This window comes from Melozone crissalis, unplaced genomic scaffold, assembly GCF_028551555.1.
Source record: "Melozone crissalis strain CALT ecotype California unplaced genomic scaffold, PUWL_Pcris_2 ptg000014l_1, whole genome shotgun sequence".
NCBI classification, from domain to species: domain Eukaryota; kingdom Metazoa; phylum Chordata; class Aves; order Passeriformes; family Passerellidae; genus Melozone; species Melozone crissalis.
The window spans coordinates 16892379-16909361 of NW_026535792.1; the positions used below are offsets into that span (position 1 = coordinate 16892379).

The 16983-nt window shown below is 48.4% G+C and overlaps 1 protein-coding gene across 3 annotated transcripts; it reads right to left on the reverse strand.

Moving 5' to 3' along the window:
* Positions 1–2077: 2077 nt before the first annotated feature.
* PPCDC (phosphopantothenoylcysteine decarboxylase) lies at positions 2078–15816 on the reverse strand. 3 transcript variants are annotated; one of them, XM_054273006.1, is made up of 6 exons: positions 15636–15816; positions 13848–14012; positions 9928–10023; positions 7577–7705; positions 5691–5859; positions 2078–2654 (listed from the first exon to the last, which is right to left on the reverse strand). In XM_054273006.1, exons 2-6 carry the CDS (start codon positions 13998–14000, stop codon positions 2569–2571), a joined length of 633 nt encoding a protein of 210 aa, XP_054128981.1. In that variant the 5' UTR covers positions 14001–14012; positions 15636–15816; the 3' UTR covers positions 2078–2568. The 3 variants fall into 3 exon arrangements, with proteins under 3 accessions (XP_054128981.1, XP_054128982.1, XP_054128983.1); XM_054273007.1 differs by having other exon boundaries at positions 15626–15816; XM_054273008.1 differs by lacking the exon at positions 5691–5859.
* Between the last annotated feature and the right edge of the window lie 1167 nt (positions 15817–16983).

Consider the following 16983-nt stretch of genomic DNA (forward strand, 5'->3'; position numbering starts at 1 on the left):
TTCCTGCTGTAGGCTCCCAAGATGGAGCAGTGGGATGGGACAGGCACATGAGATGATGCAATTCCCATCCCAACTCCTGATCAAAGCCAGACCAAAACCACCACGGCATCTCCATCCACCTCTGGTGCTCCCCAAATCCAAGCAGCAAAGGGATCCCACGGAGTTTGGGGTGGGGGGAAGCAGCCAGAGCCAGGGATGCTGAGAGGCATGTGCAAGCCCAGAAAAGGAGGTGGGCTGCTGCCTTTGCTCAGCTTTTGTCCTGGCTCTTTACCACTCCCAAGCCATGCTGAGAGAAACAGTTTTAAGCAGGATGAATGAAATTGCAACACAGCAGGATTCATGGGAGTGTTGCCTCGGTCACCCGACAGTTTCATGGGAAAGTGAAACAAAAAATCAGCATGAGGCTCAAAAAGAAGAGCTGAAGGAAAAGAAAAAGCTTTCATGGGAAGTGTCTCGGGCCTGCTCTGTGAACCTGGGTCACACACAGAGCTGTGAGGGATGGAGGTGCAAGCCTGAATGCCCTGAGGGATCCATCCCTCAACACCTCTTGGTGACCTCACTGACTAAGGAGAGCCTGGCAGTGCCCAAGCTGGCACAGAGCCCTGGTTTGGAATCAGGTCCTTCATCACCACCCAAGCCTCATCCTACAAAAACACTGTCCCAAAGTCACCTCCTCAAGCAGACAGGGCTTTCCCCAGCTCTATTCATGCTCCTTTTCCACAGGGAGCAGCTCCTGCATCTCCCTGGCCACGTGTGGGGACCTGTACCTGTGCCAGGCTGGAAGCTGCTCCTGCCTCCCAGAAGGAGCTTGACTGTTTCTTCTATTTGCCCTGAGGGAAAGGTGGTTTGGGCACAGGTTTATCCCAGCCTGGGAAGCCATCACAACCTGCTGCCAATGAAAAATCACAGCAATTGTGCAGAAGATCACTTGTCAACATTTCTGGAGCAGCTGAAGGCAGCAAAGCAGGCTTGGAAGAGGAAGGCTCTTATCAGGAATGTGGTGTTTTGTCCTGGGATAGAGGAATCTCTGTTGGATTTTCTGTGCTGCCAAGTCAGGGAGCAGGAGGAGGGATAAACAACTCCAGGCACAGGAGATAGCAGTGACAGATCCCAAGGACAAGTGCCAGTTGGAGCAGCCAAAACACACATTGTCCTGTGAGCAGAAGAAACACCATTCACATCAGGAGTCATGGAAGCCAGAAACATCTCTGCTACTGTCAGTGAGCTTAAGGGAATGTCCTCTGAGAGGCTGAGAACATGAGCAAACGATGCAGGTCACTCCATAAATACTGGCAAAATGCAGAAATCACAGCCACAACCCCACTCCAGCCCTCTGTGTGAGCCACGAGCTCTGCTCACACCAAGATCCTTCTCAGAAATTGTGACTACGTGGATTTCTGTCAGTGCAAGAGCCAAAACAGGGAAGGTTCAGAGGTTTTATTTGTGTGGGATGGGTAAGTTAAGCAAACCTAACCTAGTGACCTCTTCCCTCATGCACAGCAGGCTGGAGGTTTCCCTCACTGGCAGGATGCACATGCTGTACCCAAGGCCTCAGATTTGTTTGGGTTTAGCCAAAAATGAACTCTGTAGGTCAGCAGTGCTCTGCTGGAGCATTATGTTCCACAGCTCCCAGTCCCCTCAGGAGCAAGATCATGTTCCCAAGGAAAGGCTGCACTGGGGGAGCCCTGCCTGGTCTGGCCCACAAGGGCACAGGATTTCCCAGTTTATTCATGCCAGGCAATAAATTTTCAAGCTGAAAAGGTCATCAAAGGTGAAGTTTCACTTCATTCCCATGGGAAACACACAGCCTTGGCTTTCCATGAGGGCCTGGCTTGCTTGCTTCCTGACTAGGGCACCCAGATGGGCAGCAGGCACTTTGCAATGAGGGTGATACCTGCATCCCTCTCCAGACAACAGCTACAAAAGGGCAAAAGGACTGCAGAGCTCCTTTCAGTCAATTTTTTCTCTGATAAAAACCCTAAGCAGACACAACTTAGTAAAGATATTGGCCAAAGCAGTTACAAGAGACAACTCATCAGGGGAAGGATTAAAAACTCTTTTTTATTAAGTTCCCAGAGGGAAAAATCTGTTTGGACAGTGACTCCTGCTGGGAGGAACATGCAGCCAGCACAGCTATGGACCAAGCTTTGGAGAGCAGGAATGGTCCAGGAGACACTTGCTAGAAGGGGCTGCAATTCCCCTGCACCAGAATTTGCAGGGCTTTTTCCTCTTTAGAACCACAGGAGCTCAAACACCTTCTGCAGCTTGCCCAGAACAGAGCAGGTGTGAAGCACTGGGAGCTGAGCAGCCTCAGGAGCAGTTACTCCCAAAATACCACAGGGTTTTCCACACTAAAGCAGCACATTCTTGGCTCTGGTTTTTGAAAGTCTGTGGTGAGGTACCACAGTTCAGTTTGGCACCAGCTGGAAGACAACCGTTGGCTCCTTCTGTTGGAGAGCAGCTCAAGGTATGCACGCCATGGTACCAGGGCAGCTGAGCCCAGCTTCCTGCTGGCTTTATCTCCAAACCACCAGGAAGGCACAAAACCACCATTTACATGCCAAAACATCAGCTCTGCCTTGGCACATCCCGTTCTTCAAGGATCTTTTTAACTCTTTCCACGATGGTCCACACTTCTGCCATGGCACCCCAGCCTGCAGGGCAAGAGCAAAAGCACACGGTGAAATCCAGAGTGGGGGCAACCTAAAGAAAGTGTGCCAAGCAAAATTCCCTATCTCACCTCCTTTCTCCAGGGTATATTTCAATCCAGAATTGTGGGGTTTCAGAATCTTTCTGAAATAGTCTTTGCCTACACAAAGGACTTGACAAATCCATACCATTCCCATGACACTGCTGAGAGAAAGGACCTCCATTAGAGAAAGCTGTTGTGGATTCCCACCAGACTTCTCCTGGGACTTGGAGAAGGCTGAGTGCTGGACAGAACAAAATGGAAAGGCTTTTCCTTTGGGCCTGGTTATCTGCCAGATGAACATCTAATCTATGTTGTGCTGCTGCTTTCCTTTGAAGCAATTTTAAACTCAGGTTCAGAATTTTAAAGCCTGAGATGATTAAATCACCTTGTCTAACCTTGTGTGCTCAGCTCAGCACTGGGAACTGAGGCCATTCACTCTTCTAATTTGCCTGGAGCTGAGGAAAGATGCTTCTCCCACAGGTATTTGTCTCTTGGAAGACTGAAAAGGAGTCTCTTTCATGGTGTTTTATCCTGCTGGCTAATTGATCTCATGAATTACCGCTCAGCAGAAATTAGTTCTAGGAAATGTTTTCATCTTTTTCAGACCTGTAAATCCCAGGATGTCTGCAGCATCCTGTGGACAAGCTGCAGGCAGATTTGGACCCTTCTGCTCTCCTAAGCCCAGGGAGAAGAGCTGAACCTGACTAGAGACACTCCCTCTGCATGGTTTGGTAGAGCTACACCCTTCCAGAACACTTCCAAGGCCTGCCTTCTTCCTCCACCATCCACTACTCCAACACCTCTGGCAATTCAGTGCTGGATTTTGAGGTTTAGCAAAGCAAACTCTTACAGCACAGCTCAGGCCTACAGGTGGAAATCTGGGTGTGCCAGGCTCTAGAAATGCAGCCAAGGATGATGAAGACAATGGCAGTGTGGAAACTATCCAGTCAAGAAACTCAGTTTGCCATTCTAACTCTTTTAGCTGGACTTTCTGTCTAAACCCACACTTTAGTAAAGGAGAAAAAATAATCAGATAAAACTTGAGGGCAGTAAGGACCTGGTGCATTTCAGGTGAGACCCAACCACACAGGGTGAGGAAGAGAAACCTCCTAGAGCAAAACAAACCACAACATCAACAGACAAAACTGGTGCAAACTGAGTCTCTCCTGCACCACATGTGTGAGCTTTGCTACATGCTGCTTGTGTGGAAACCAGGGAAACCCCTGTGTGGATGGAAGCCACAAAACCACAGTGAGTGTGGAAGAGGCTGTGGGGTGAAAGGCCTGAAAAAAGGCCTGAGAAAAGGGGAAGGGGTGAAAAAAATTCAGTTGTGGAGACAAGTTTGGTGTTCAGAGAGATGGAATCCATTAGTGCCCTGCCATAATGTCCCTACAGGCTGCCAGGAGAAGTGCTGGTGTTTGCCATCAGGGAGATCTTGTTGGGAATTGACTCACAAGCACAAGTGGAGTCCAGTCAGATGAGGCTGCTCCTGCCATCCCTGCATCCCTCTCCTCCAAGCTCCTTCAGGAGTTTGCTCTCACAGCTGAGACAGCTGAGCTGGACATGAAGAAATTTGATGTCATCATGTCTAGAATCCCAGTGGAAGGCTAATCATCTAGGATATTTCAACTGATGTCTCAGTTACTTGACTACACTTACCTAACTGTAAATATTTTTTAGTTTTCAGTTGCAAAAGTACAAATCCATGGAGGCACTGCACCTACCTAAGGGTTCCAAAACCAAGCCAGGCCTAGAATTTAAGCATGAGGGACATTTTAACAGCCTGTCTTTGTCACAGACTGTTTATTGGACTGACTAATTTAAACCACAGGGTGGTTAAAATCCTACTGGAGCCAGGGCTGTTACACAGAAGTAGGTGCAGGCTGTGGCTGGAACTAAGGCACATTTTACAGAGATTTGCCCAGTGAAATTTTAATAAAAAAGCAAATCCATTCATCCAAGTGGTTTGTATCAAAACCCTTCCCAAAAGTCAAGATACCTCCAAGCAAGCTACTAAAACTCAAATGAGAGCATTATTTCTTAGCACTGCAAGCTAAATGTACTCAGTCTGCACTTCCTCCACACCCCTCTTTCACTTCATAGAACTCTGGTGTCAAAACCCCAAATCACAGCTTGTTTGGGAGGCTGAAAAGTAACCAAGGCAACAGCAATAAATGTTAAATGTGTGTCCAGCTGCACCCCCAGCCACATCTGCAAAGGGCTTTTCTCACTGTCTGCACTCAGGGACAAGATTTAATCCCAATGATGGAGCTGAGGTGTCACAGACATATTTTATGAAAAATCCTTTTGCTAGGATCTTTTTCTTCTGAGAAGCTGAGAGACCTCAGAAACAAAATGTAAACAATAATTATCTGCTGCTGTGCAATGCAACAGGTGCATCTTTGATTGGTCTCATGTGGTTGTTTTTAATTAATGGCCAATCACAGTCCAGCTGTCTTGGACTCTCTGGTCAGTCACAAGATTTTACTATCATTCCTTTCTATTCCTTGCTAGCCTTATGATGAAATCCTATCTTCTATTCTTTTAGTATAGTTTTAATATATAATTTTCTTTTAATATAATATATATCATAAAATAATAAATCAGCCTTCTGAAACAGGGAGTCAAGATTCCCATCTCTTCCCTCATCCTGGGACCCCTGCAAACACAGCCACACTGAGGAACTGAGGCACAGTGAAAACAGCCCCAGTCCCAGCAGAGGGCAAAGTCAGGACACCCAAATCCCAGGCTGGTAAATCTTGCCACAGAACCTTCCTTCTCTTTGATGTCCTTTCCTCCTGAACGAGCATCTCTCTTCAGTATCAGGCTCAGCTGGAAGCTCTTAAGGCTATTTAAAAATTAATGATGAGGGATAACACAGGGCAAAGCTTCAGCTTGTTTGTACAAACCGCGGCAGTTCAACATCTCTGCGGCCACACAGCAAAAGGCAGAGATGTTGAGGGGAGGGAAAGGGGCAGGAGCCAGGAAAAGGACTGACCTTCATCTCCACACACCAGTTTCTTCACCACACAGGGGATCTCCGTGTAGCCAAAGGCCTTGAGCTGCTCCACGTGGCGAGCAGTGATGGGGTGCTCCCACATGGCCGTGTTCATGGCTGGGCAGAAGAGCAGGGGCTTGCTCAGGTCCCACGCGCGGATCACACACGTCTGCAGGAGAAGCCATGGCAGGGCTGGGATCCCCTCACTCCTTCCCATCCCTCTGCTGCACCTTTCCAGCCTGGCTGTTTTGTCAGCACAGCTGGGCTAACCCATGGGCTGGGATGAATTTGTAGCACATTCCAGCCAAGCTCATCTCTGACAGGCAGGAATGATGAGGGAGGCTAGGCAGAGGATAAATCCCACCCTGCTCCAGGCAGCAGCCCAGGCTGGAGCAAAGCAAGCTGGAAGAGGATGTGAACAGACTGTGTGGGATACAGAGGAACTGAGAGGTGGCCACAGATCTTACTGACTACAAAGACACCCCCAGGGCAACACTTTAGATAACAAAGCTGAACACTGAAAGTTGGCAATGAGTCTTTCTGACATGAAATGCCAGCTGGATGCATAACTCCCTGTAAGGGAAGCAGTGTTGCTTCCAGGATACAACAGAGGAGAGCACGAGCACATATGGGCTGCTGCAGGAGATGCTGGCAGGTTACAAGGCACCTGGCAGCTCCTGTGTGCTACAGACAATCAAATCTGACTCCTCAGCACTTCCAGATATCCCAGGATCACCTCATTCCCTTGGAAAGATAATGCTGGTTGTTCTTAGTGCAATGTCCATTGGATTTCCCAGGCCTTGTAGCATTTCAAACAAAGGAGCTTCCAAGGGAGCAGCTCTGATCACAGAGTCCTTACAGGAACCCTGCCCATCCTCTTTTGTACCCTGTGATTTGAACCCTTCCCAGCACAAGGAAATCTGATGGAATCTGTTCTGAACTTCTGAACTGCCAACCAGCATCTCCAGCTTCCCTCTCCTGGAGCTGCCTCTTCCCTTCACAAGGCTCTCAAAGATTGGCAGGAGCCTGTGAAGCCACACATCCCTGACATCCATCCTGAGCTCTTCCCTCAGCACACCCACAAGGGACCCAGAAGGACAAGACATTGCTTGTCCCTCCCACAGCTCCTTCTGACTTCTCTCAGACCCCCAGTGATCTGCTCTGGGTGGATTTTGTTCATTTATATGCACTTCCTACCCAAAAGGCTGTAGGTCATGCAGATCTGCAGCTTCCTGAGATCTTTTGTGTGGTTAATGCCTGGCCACAAAACATTCAGCCCCACTGAAGGTCCCCAGCACCCAACAAAGAAGCACACTCCCTTTAAATACACTTTCTGATTAGGCTGAAGAGCTCAAGAGCCCTTTAAATACCAAAAAACAAGCCTGAACAAGCAAAATCCTCTGTAGCTGGGGCTGGGAGGTAAATGGGCATGAGCATGTTTGAAAGTCTGTGCTATGCTAGGTGAGGGAGGTGGTGAAGTAGCAGGAAGTAAACAGTTTTATCTGATCTCACAGGTGTCTTTCCAGATTGCATTGAAAAAAATGTAGAGGAACTCAAAAGGGAGTGTGAGTGTGTGTTTGTGTGTACGAGTGACAGAGAGAGAATGGAAGCACAAAGAAATACCACCCTCCAGAAAAAGCAGGGAACACAAAGCAGGGCTGGGAAATGAGATGAGAGACTGAGAGAATCGAGGAGTGGGAACAGATTTCAGGGAAGGAAGAAGGAGCAGAGGAACCATGCTGGGGAAGAGAGACAAGCAGATGAAAGGGGAGCAGAACGTGCAAATCTCACTGTTGGCGATGCTGCAGAAGCACCAAGGCTCCATGGAGGCGAGGTCAGGCAGTGCTGAGGGGTGGCAGCAGTGCAGGCAGAGCCTGGGTACTCACCAGCAGGTTGTCACAGATGCCATTGGCGACCTTTGCCAGCGTGTTGGCATCCAGGGGTGCCACCACCATGAGGTCAGCCCAGCGCCGGAGCTCGATGTGCAGGACGGGGTCCGAGCGGCCCTTCCAGAGCTGTGGGGGACACCAAACCCTCACACTCCTCATCCATCCCACCCAGGAACCACAATTCCTACGGAATTCCTGTGGGATTGTGCTTATGGAATTTAAGGGATGGCAGTGGATCAATGGATAGGGGGATCCTTTCCCCACAAGACAATTCACACACTGACAACCACAGCAAAGAGCTGTCCCCATCCATGGCATCCCTTAGCTTTGTAATTATTCCTAAGAGCTCCATCCCTCAGCCAGCTGAGCCAGGCAGGCCCAAACCAGGGGTACATTTCCTGAAGAACCCATGTAATTTATAATTTTCACATAGAAGTGAAGCTGCCCACTGGTTTCTCACAAGGTACAGACCCCTAAATGAACATGTGACTTTTAATTAGGATGCACAACCCTACTCACACTCAAAGCAGCAAAGGGAACCCTCCTAAGTCCTGCAGGGACAGTGTCCTGTTGCCTTTCTCCACGATGGATGAGGTTTATCCAGGTTTTTTGCACTTCTCTACTCTCTCAACTCTTTGAATCACAGAATGGTTTGGGCTGGGAGGGACCTTAGAACTTACCTTGTCCCATGGGCAGGGACACCTTCCACTTGACCAGGTTGCTCCAAGGCCCATCCCACCCCTGAACACTTCCAGGGATGGGGCAGCCACAGCTTTTCCTTGACACACTCTTTAACGAATATTTCTATTATCTCTAAAGCCCTGAATTGCTCAAGAGAATCCTGGTTTTAAGAGCTCAGTTAACTGGCAAATAGCCCTGAGAAGCAGCAAAGAGCATCAGGTGCTTATTCCCCAGAGGAGACCCAACCACAGGCCAGTATGGGCTGTGTCAGGGCCACAAACTGCTCCTCCTCTGAGTCACAGAAGCCACAACAAAAAGGCAGCACCTGAAAATCTGGGGCTTCCTGAACATCCTTCCACCTCCTCCACTCACTTCTGTCCTTTCTGGTCCTGTTATTGTCAGAGTGAAGGATCCCCCAAAGAGATGCTGAGCAGGCTGTCACACTGAGCCCAGAGGAGGCCATCAAGCTGGTCAGAGGGATGGAGCAGCTCTCCCATGAGGAAAGGCTGAGAGAGCTGGCAGTGTTCAGCCTGGAGAAGAGAAGGAAGGCTTTGGGATGACCTCATTGTGTCCTGCCAGTGCCTGAAGGAGCCAGCAAGATGGAGGGAGGCTATTTACAAGGACCTGGAGCAACAGAGCAAGGGGAAATGGGCTTCAGCTGCCAGAGGGCAGGGTTAGATATTGGGATATTGGAAGAAAATGTTCCCTGTGAGGGTGCTGAGGACCTGGCACAGGTTGCCCAGAGAATCTGTGGCTGCCCCATCCCTGGAAATGTTCCAGGCCAGGTTGGATGGGGCTTGGAGCAACCTGGGATAGGAAGGTGTCCCTGCCCATGGCAGAGGGTGGAACTGGATGAGCTTGAGGTCCCTTCCAACCCAAACCATTCTGTGACTATTTCCCACCATAAGGGCTCCGTGCCTGCTCTCCAGTGTGCCAGCAGACCTCAAACCCTGACCTGCAGCCCCTTCCATCACCCCACTTCCTCAGAAACAACTGCCTGAGGCTGTAGCACCTTGGGATCCAGTAGGTATCCACCAATCCCTGAGACCAGCCAGAAAGTTTCCTGGCTGTTGTCACTGGCATGTTTCTATCCACTTAAAAGTGATGCTCACGTGTGAGCAGGAATAGGGGTAAGGAGAGAGCACCTTATGCTCAGATAGCACTGCAAAGCAGGGATGAAATATATGGAAAAACAAATCTTGATGCTTGTACAACAAACCTCTTCATAGTCAAGGACTCTCAAAGTGTGTCAGTAAAACTGCAGTCAGGAGAAAAAGCCGTTTCACAGGGAGCAGAGATGTTCACAGCCCTGACAGCTGAGCTAAGGAGAACGAAGCTGCTGCCTGCGTGACAAGTATGACTCATGACAAGCACCAAACTCACTCACCATGGCTCTGCAGTGGCTGCCTTGACATTTCCTGACACTCACAGCAGCTGAGCCCAAGGTGGAGAGAGTCCACTCTGCCCTCCCTGCCTGCTGCAGGACAAAATCCTGCACTGCATCAGGGCAGCCTCTCTCTTCCTCCTCCTTTACAGCACGTTCTCCAAAAGCCACATTCCAAACTAGACCAAGGAGTGAGCCTTGGCTCAGGTTTAAGAAAAGAACTAAGTGTGGTTTCTTGCAAGAAAACTTAAGAGGAATGCTTCTATTTGCAAGGACAACTCACCTGCCACTCCTCTTCATCACCATAGAGGGCCACAGGAATCTCCTGGGCATTGTAGAAATGTTTTGCTCTCTCAGTAGTGACCACCTTCACCTCGAGCTAAGCAGAAAGAAAAGACCACTGGTTACACTTGAGAATTTTGAAGGTTTTGTGGCTTCCCAGAGAACTTCCCCTATTCATAGCTGAAATGCCAGGCCACCACAGGCATCTGAAGGAGTCAGAAATTCATTTATTGTCTACCTAAAAAAGACAAATCCTCACCTGCCAAGCACAAGGGAAAACCTCTGTGCAGCTGTGTCCATAGCACAGGGTTTCTGTGCAGACTGGGTGAACACATGAGGGTTCTCTCTGAAATCTCAGATAAACCTGCAAAGCCACTGGAACCTTCATTTATTGAGGAAAGCCTATCCCATCCTTCAGGTGTTTATCTGACATGCACTTACAAAAGGTGCTAAGGTGAATCTCTTGTTTTCTCCTGCAGAAATCTTCCCAAGTGGAAAATTTTCTGTTTTCTATGTGTCCTGCAGCTCTGATAATGTTGCCAACAGCCCCTGCCACAGGCAGTGAACCAGAGGTGTCCTCCACATGTCAGGGTCAGCCAGTGTCAGCTCTGCATGCCCTGACAGCCCATGTGGGACATGGAGCTGAATTTCCAGCTGCAATTCCTCCCAAGGGTGTTCCTTAAACCCATCAACATCAAAACACATGGATGGAGCACTCTGAAGAGTGGTAATGAGGAAGATGAATTTCAGGCTGCTGATTACAGTGAAAAATACCACTTTTCCATGGTATTGGCCACTGCCTGCTCCTTCCAGCAACTCCCAGAACCCACTGCATGGTTCTATTGATCTGACAGTGAAATGGGGAGAAATCAGCCCCACCAGCAGCTCCTTCCTATCAGAAAGCAGTGCCTTGAGGAGGCACTTGGTGTGTGCACTCCTTGCTACAATCAACTGCTGGAAACCTCCAAACTCCAAGAAGTTCTCTGCAACAGCAGCAGTGATGTGTCAGAGCAAGTGAATCCAGCTCCCAGCACCATTTATTCCACTGGGAACCAGGCAGTGTTGGCTCCTTGCATCCTATGAGACTAGAATAACAGCTGGGAGCAGTGGAAAATCCCAGCCTTAGCATATTGTGGCCACTGGTAATTTCCCCCAATTTCTGAAGGATAATACAGCTGCACAACACATTTTTGGTACTGGTACATTTGCTTTTCTGCCTCTTCTAAATGTCTGTTTTTCTTGAAACACCCCTGACTGGGAATGCCAGGTGTTCATAGTGTTTTTGAGCATGAAGATCACACTCCCAGGCATTAGCTAACTGCATTATTTCCATGCTAACCTCACCTCACAGGAAGCTGCTCGAGCCAAGCAGCGACACCCACAAAGGTGCTATCGCTGCGCCGCAGGCTCCGGGCGAGGTGTTAACCTCAGTCTGCAAAAAATTAATTTCATTATTTCTTTATCTGGGGGGTTTGAAGGCCACTGTGCAGTCTGAAGGAGATGGCTGCTCTCTGAAATGCTGCCATTGAAAAAAAATATTTATTTCTTCCAAGCACAAGCCCACAACTAGGGAAGAGTTCTGGCTGTCGAGCACTGCATTCAACTATTCCAGGCCAGAATGTTGCAGAGGGAAGCTGAAGGAGTCCGAGTGCTGAAATCCCACCAGCACCCAAAAAAAGTTGTTCTGTGAGTTAAATATTCCCCCTAATGAAGGTTTTCTGCTGGGGTGGGCTCCTGGTTCCCTCAAGTCCCTCCAGGTAGTCTGGGAAGAGCCCAGTGTTCTCAGGATTACCTCAGCCTGCACAGTTTATTCTATTTACCTGGCACACCCTCTGTTTGCCTGTGGATATCTTCAGCAGCAAAGGCAGTTTGGCCACACTCAAACTCCCTCACTGGAGACAGTTTAGATTAGTTAAAGGGCTTTGGCTTAAGCCAAATCTCCAAAACAAACTTTACCACAAAGCCCATGTTCAGGCAACACTGCTGGTCTCTGATAGAGGATTCTCCTGGCACAGCCCTTTGTACTCAGGGGAAGGAGGTGCACGTGGTTATTTTATTTTTTAATGGCTTTCTCAGATCTGACAGCAAAATCTTTCCAGACAGCCTGAGCCACGAGCTCCTCTGTTAAATGGCACCCACAGGCTGAGGCAGAGGCTGTCACAATGAAGCGACAGGGTGGGATTTAAACCTGAAGTCCAGGTGACATCCTGGAGCTTCAAGAGCAAAACATTTTGCCCAACAAAAAGTCTGTCCTTGCCCTTCTTTAAGCTAGGATCACAGACTGGTTGGGATTGGAAACGAAATTAAAGATATTCCAGTGCCACCCCCTGCCATGGCAGGGACACCTTCCCCTATCCCAGGGAGCTCCAAGCCCCATCCAACCTGGCCTGGGACACTGCCAGGACAAGTCAAGGACAATCCAAGCAAGTGGCAGTGAGCTGTCACATCCCCTGACACCCTTGAGGAGGTGTTAAAGTTTAATGAGCAGCAAAATCACTCTGCCAAGTCGTTCACCACAGAGCATTTCAGGCAAAACATCCATTTAAACTGACCACCCTGGTTGCAAGCCTGTGACCACATCTCCTCTGCTATCAAAGCCATGTTCTGCTCCTGCCCTGCCTGCTTTGGAAAGCTCTGCTTCAGCAGTAAAGGAATTGATGCAACAGCCTGGTACAGCATCAATAAATGCCATGGCAAAGTTACACTGACTCAGCAGGCTTGAAATCACAGCAGAAATGAATAAATAACTTTGATTAATAAGCTTTTATAAACTCCTGCATGTCTCACTTTTGCTTTTTCTGCCCTAAAACCAGTGACCACAAAGTCTGCACTGCATGTCACAGACCTCTGGGCTGCACAGAGAGGTTGAGTGCAGCTGTCTGCAGCTTTTAATTATGAAACAAACACTCAGAGAGAAGCAAAGGGTTTGAGCCAGGTTCCTACCATGGATCATTTGCACAGAAGGATGTCCCAAGCTGCAGGAGCAAAGGAAAATGGACAATAGCCAAGCTAATCCAAGAGGGAGAGGATTAGAAGATCTCTATCTGCCTCTGGGCTGGTCACCCCATCCCTTAATGTCATTTTTCTTTGTCTTTATTTCAGGCTGGGACCTTTGACCTCACTAATCACATCAGGCCAAGTCATAAATTAACTGAGGCCTCCCTTTGCCTCACCTCCAGCTCCCTTCCCAACTTGGGTGACAACGCCAAGCAGATAAAGCAGCACCTCCTCTGCCTCTACTAACTGTTCCCACAGAGGTACAGCCTCCCAAAGGAAATTCAGGCAGCAATCTCATCAATAAATCTGCACATTACAGATTTCTTTCAGTGCACCCTCTTGCCCATGACACTCTTTTCTTTCACTGCTCCAAAATATTTCTTACTTTTCTAAAAATCTAAAAGTTTTTTATGTTTAACTTTATCCTACAGCAAAAACAGCATATTTCCCTCCCTGATCAGGCACCAGTGGCCCCTGCTGGGCACCTCTGTTATTCCAGACAACAAACAGTAAATAAATACTACACAAATACATAGAGAAACTTGTGTTCTCCATTTCTGCTTTTACAAGGTTTTCCCTTTCTGGATAACATTTGGAAAAGCCATATCCCACCCATGGGAAACTGCAATACCCTGGAGATTTCAAGTTTCAGAAGCTTCACTTCTGTCTGCAATCATGTTTGAGAACTTGACTGACAAGGACAAACTCCAGAAAACAAACAAAACACCCAAAGCAAAGATTGTTTCAAGGATGAAATTGTAAGAAAGAAAGAAAGAACAGAATTTTTAGAAACAGGTGGAATCCTCCTCACAGAGATGTTTGAACTAAGAGGCCCCCAAGGAAGAACTTGTTATTTCAGCAGAAGGTAGAGTGAGCACTCCCCAAAACCAGGGCAACTCCAACTTCACCAAGAGCTTCACTCACCCCAGGGATTTTCAGCAATTCTGCCACCAGCAGGGGCAGCTTGAGGGCAGCCACACTTCCAGTCACTCCCAGCAGCACGTGGAACTTTTCCTGTGCCACAGATGAGCTGTTTCCTGCAGGAATGCCTGGCTCTGGCAGGGAGATGGGCTCCATGCTCCAATCCAGCTGTGCAGGCACAGGGAAACAAAGACACTGGGCTAACACAGCTCCAACCCCAACACATTCCCAAAAAGGGGGATCTCACCTGGACTCTGCAGGACCCACAAAGATGGGATGGCTCTGGGTCACCCCCAAATGTCACCCATCCCACAGGGATTACAGAACTTTAAGGGCAGCTCAATGTTTAATTACATTTTTCTCTCAGATACTGGGAAACAGACTCCTAAAACTTAAGCAGAGAGGCCACAAAAGCGCATTGATAAAGTTCATGCCCTCCAAAATTAAAACTCCCACATGCTGAATTTAGGGCAGATAAATAAATCAATTTGGGATAAAATTTTACACCAGGTTCTCTAAAGGCAAACAAACCCCTGCTGAGATGCTTTCCCTCTGCACTCTCTGGTGATTAATAAATGCACAGAGATGTCTTAATAATTAAAAATGTGGGGCCTCACTGCATGCAAAACCATCTTTTGTTTCCCACTGTGTCCCTAAATATTAACAGCAGCACTAGAAATAATTCTCTAGCAGCTGTAATTCAGCTCTGCTGCTTCCTCCTGGCCTCCCCATGCTGCTGCCACACTGATAAAAACCAGAAATTAATGTTTTGGTGAGGAAAATGACACAAGTATCTCAAATATAATCAATTAATGATTAAGCAGCAAAGAGCAAATTCAGTTCTTGAAAAATCACTGCATCCAGTAAAGTTTGTTCCATTTTAGTGATGTCCTTGTTGTTCAAACTGTTTGGAATCACTTTGGGTGGAAAGAAGAAGATGGACACAGGCTGTCCTGATTTTTGGGAGCAATTTGGAGGTTGGAGAGAGGAATTTCACAGCCTGGTTTGGGTTGGAAGGGAAATTAAAGTGACCAAACCCCATCCCCTGCCATGGGTAGGGACACCTAAAACCCCAATTTATCTTTGCTGATTAGCAGGGGTAATTAAGAGGTGGCAGGACATTGGCTGAGAGATTTTAATGCCACCACCACGCTTCACATATTTATCGACATCTAACTAAAATCAGATTATTATTATTTATAAATAATTTAAATTATTATTTAAAGCATCCCTAGGATGTTCTCAAAACATCCACAATTAATTCCACCAAAGCATCCACAACTTAAGAGGTGAGGAAATGTAGCAGGACATTGGCTGAGAGATTTTAATGCTACCATCATGCTTTGCATATTTATCTATATCTAATTAAAATCAGATTATTATTGTGATTATTTACAAATAATTAAAATTATTATCTATTTAAAGCACCCTTAGGATGTTTCCAATTAATTCCACTGAAGCATCTACAAATTAAGGCCTGGGTATTAAAAAGTAAATTTTTAAGTAGGAAACTTTCAAAATGCTTACAAAGTAATGATAAAAAGAATAAAAATGATAAAATTATAGAACAATTATTAAAATGGTAAAATAATGATAAATACGGTAAAACAACGGTAAAAAGTGAAAATTTTAAATGGTACAAATGTAAAAATAGCGGCAAAAATAGCAAAATAGTGGTAAAAATATAAAATAACGGCAAAATATTATAGTAAAAGCTGTATGTATAATAATATACGTAACATAACGCTAAAAAAAAGTGCTGGGGCGCGGTTTCCTCTTACCCAAACACACCTGTGGAGAAGCAGCCACCAGAAAACAAGCTATTTACAGGCCTTAAGGGTTCATTAAATCGACTTTTAATGCGGTAGCGGTGCTGAAAAAGGCTCCAAAAGGCCGCACACCGGCACCGAGAACCCGCGGGGGCCCCCAGAAGGGGACAAACAGCGCCCCGACACCGCTCCGGGCAGGGCCGGGAGGGCCGTGAGGGGAGCGGGGCCGTGAGGGCAGCGGGAGGACCGGAACTGCGGGGTGCCGGGAACCGGGGCACACACGGCGCTGATTGGTGCGCGCTGCTCCCGCCCTCGGCGCTGACTGGTGCGCGCTACTCCGCCCTCAGCGCTGATTGGTGCGCGCTGCTCCCTCCCTCAGCGCTGATTGGTGCGCGCTGCTCCCGCCCTCAGCGCTGATTGGTGCGCGCTGCTCCTGCCCTCGCCGCTGATTGGTGCGGACAGCGCGCGCGGCCAGCGGGAGGAAGGGGTGTCATGGCGGCCCCTCACGGCCCCGTCCCGATTTATGGCGGCTGTGCTGCCACCCGGGAGGGTTCTGTGCCACTCTGTGTCCCAGTGGTGCCCACGCGGCGGATCTCGCCAAGGGCAAGCGGGTGGCTTCAGGCTGCTCAGGAAGCAGTCTTAACTGGGACTGTGGCTCGGTTTTGGAATGGAACAAAAGCCAAAGAAACTCGGTGTAGAAGGCGTGTGGGGAACGGGGTAGAGGACAGGGTCTGAGGGCCCCTCAAGTGAAAGAGGTGATATCTGAGCTTGGCAAGTGCTAGAGATCAGGAGTGAAACCTTTCCTATGGGATTCAGGGCAGCCACACAGAGCTGGCAGGGGAAAGTGGATTAAAGGACCGAGTGTTCATTGTCTGATGCACAGACAGGATGAGGGGAATGGCTTCCCATGCCAGAGGGCAGGGTTGGGTGGGATACTGGGAAGGAATTGTGCCCTGGCAGAGGGTGCCCTGTGGCTGCCCATGGATCCCTGAAGTGTCCAGGGCCAGGCTGGACGGGGCTTGGAGCAGCCTGGGACAGTGGAAGGTGTCGCTGCTGGAGGAGCTGTAAGGTCCCTTCCCACCCAAAACATCCATGATTCTGTGGGCACGACAGATCTGGGGCAGCCCGTGGTGCCCAGCCCTGTGCAGATCCAGCTCAAAAGCAGCACTTATTTGGACATCCCTCTGATATTGGCTATGAACAAGCAGCAAGGCCAGCAAGAGGCAGAGAGAGCTGTGCTCTGCAGGACGTGGAAGGTGACAGGGACACCTCAGGATAAGCCCAGGTGTGTTCTATGAGAAGCCTCTTGCTCAGCAGCACGAACAGCCCATCTCTCCCACCCTGTGGGCTTCAGGAGCACCACACTTTGA

Coding starts and splice junctions, on each gene's coding strand:
- PPCDC (XM_054273006.1), bottom strand. CDS start 14,000: ATGGAGCCCATCTCCCTGCCAGAGCCAGGCATTCCTGCAGGAAACAGC. Junction 7,706..9,927: donor GTGATGAAGAGGAGTGGCAG/GTGAGTTGTCCT, acceptor TGTCCCCCACAG/CTCTGGAAGGGCCGCTCGGA. Junction 5,860..7,576: donor GCATCTGTGACAACCTGCTG/GTGAGTACCCAG, acceptor CTTCTCCTGCAG/ACGTGTGTGATCCGCGCGTG.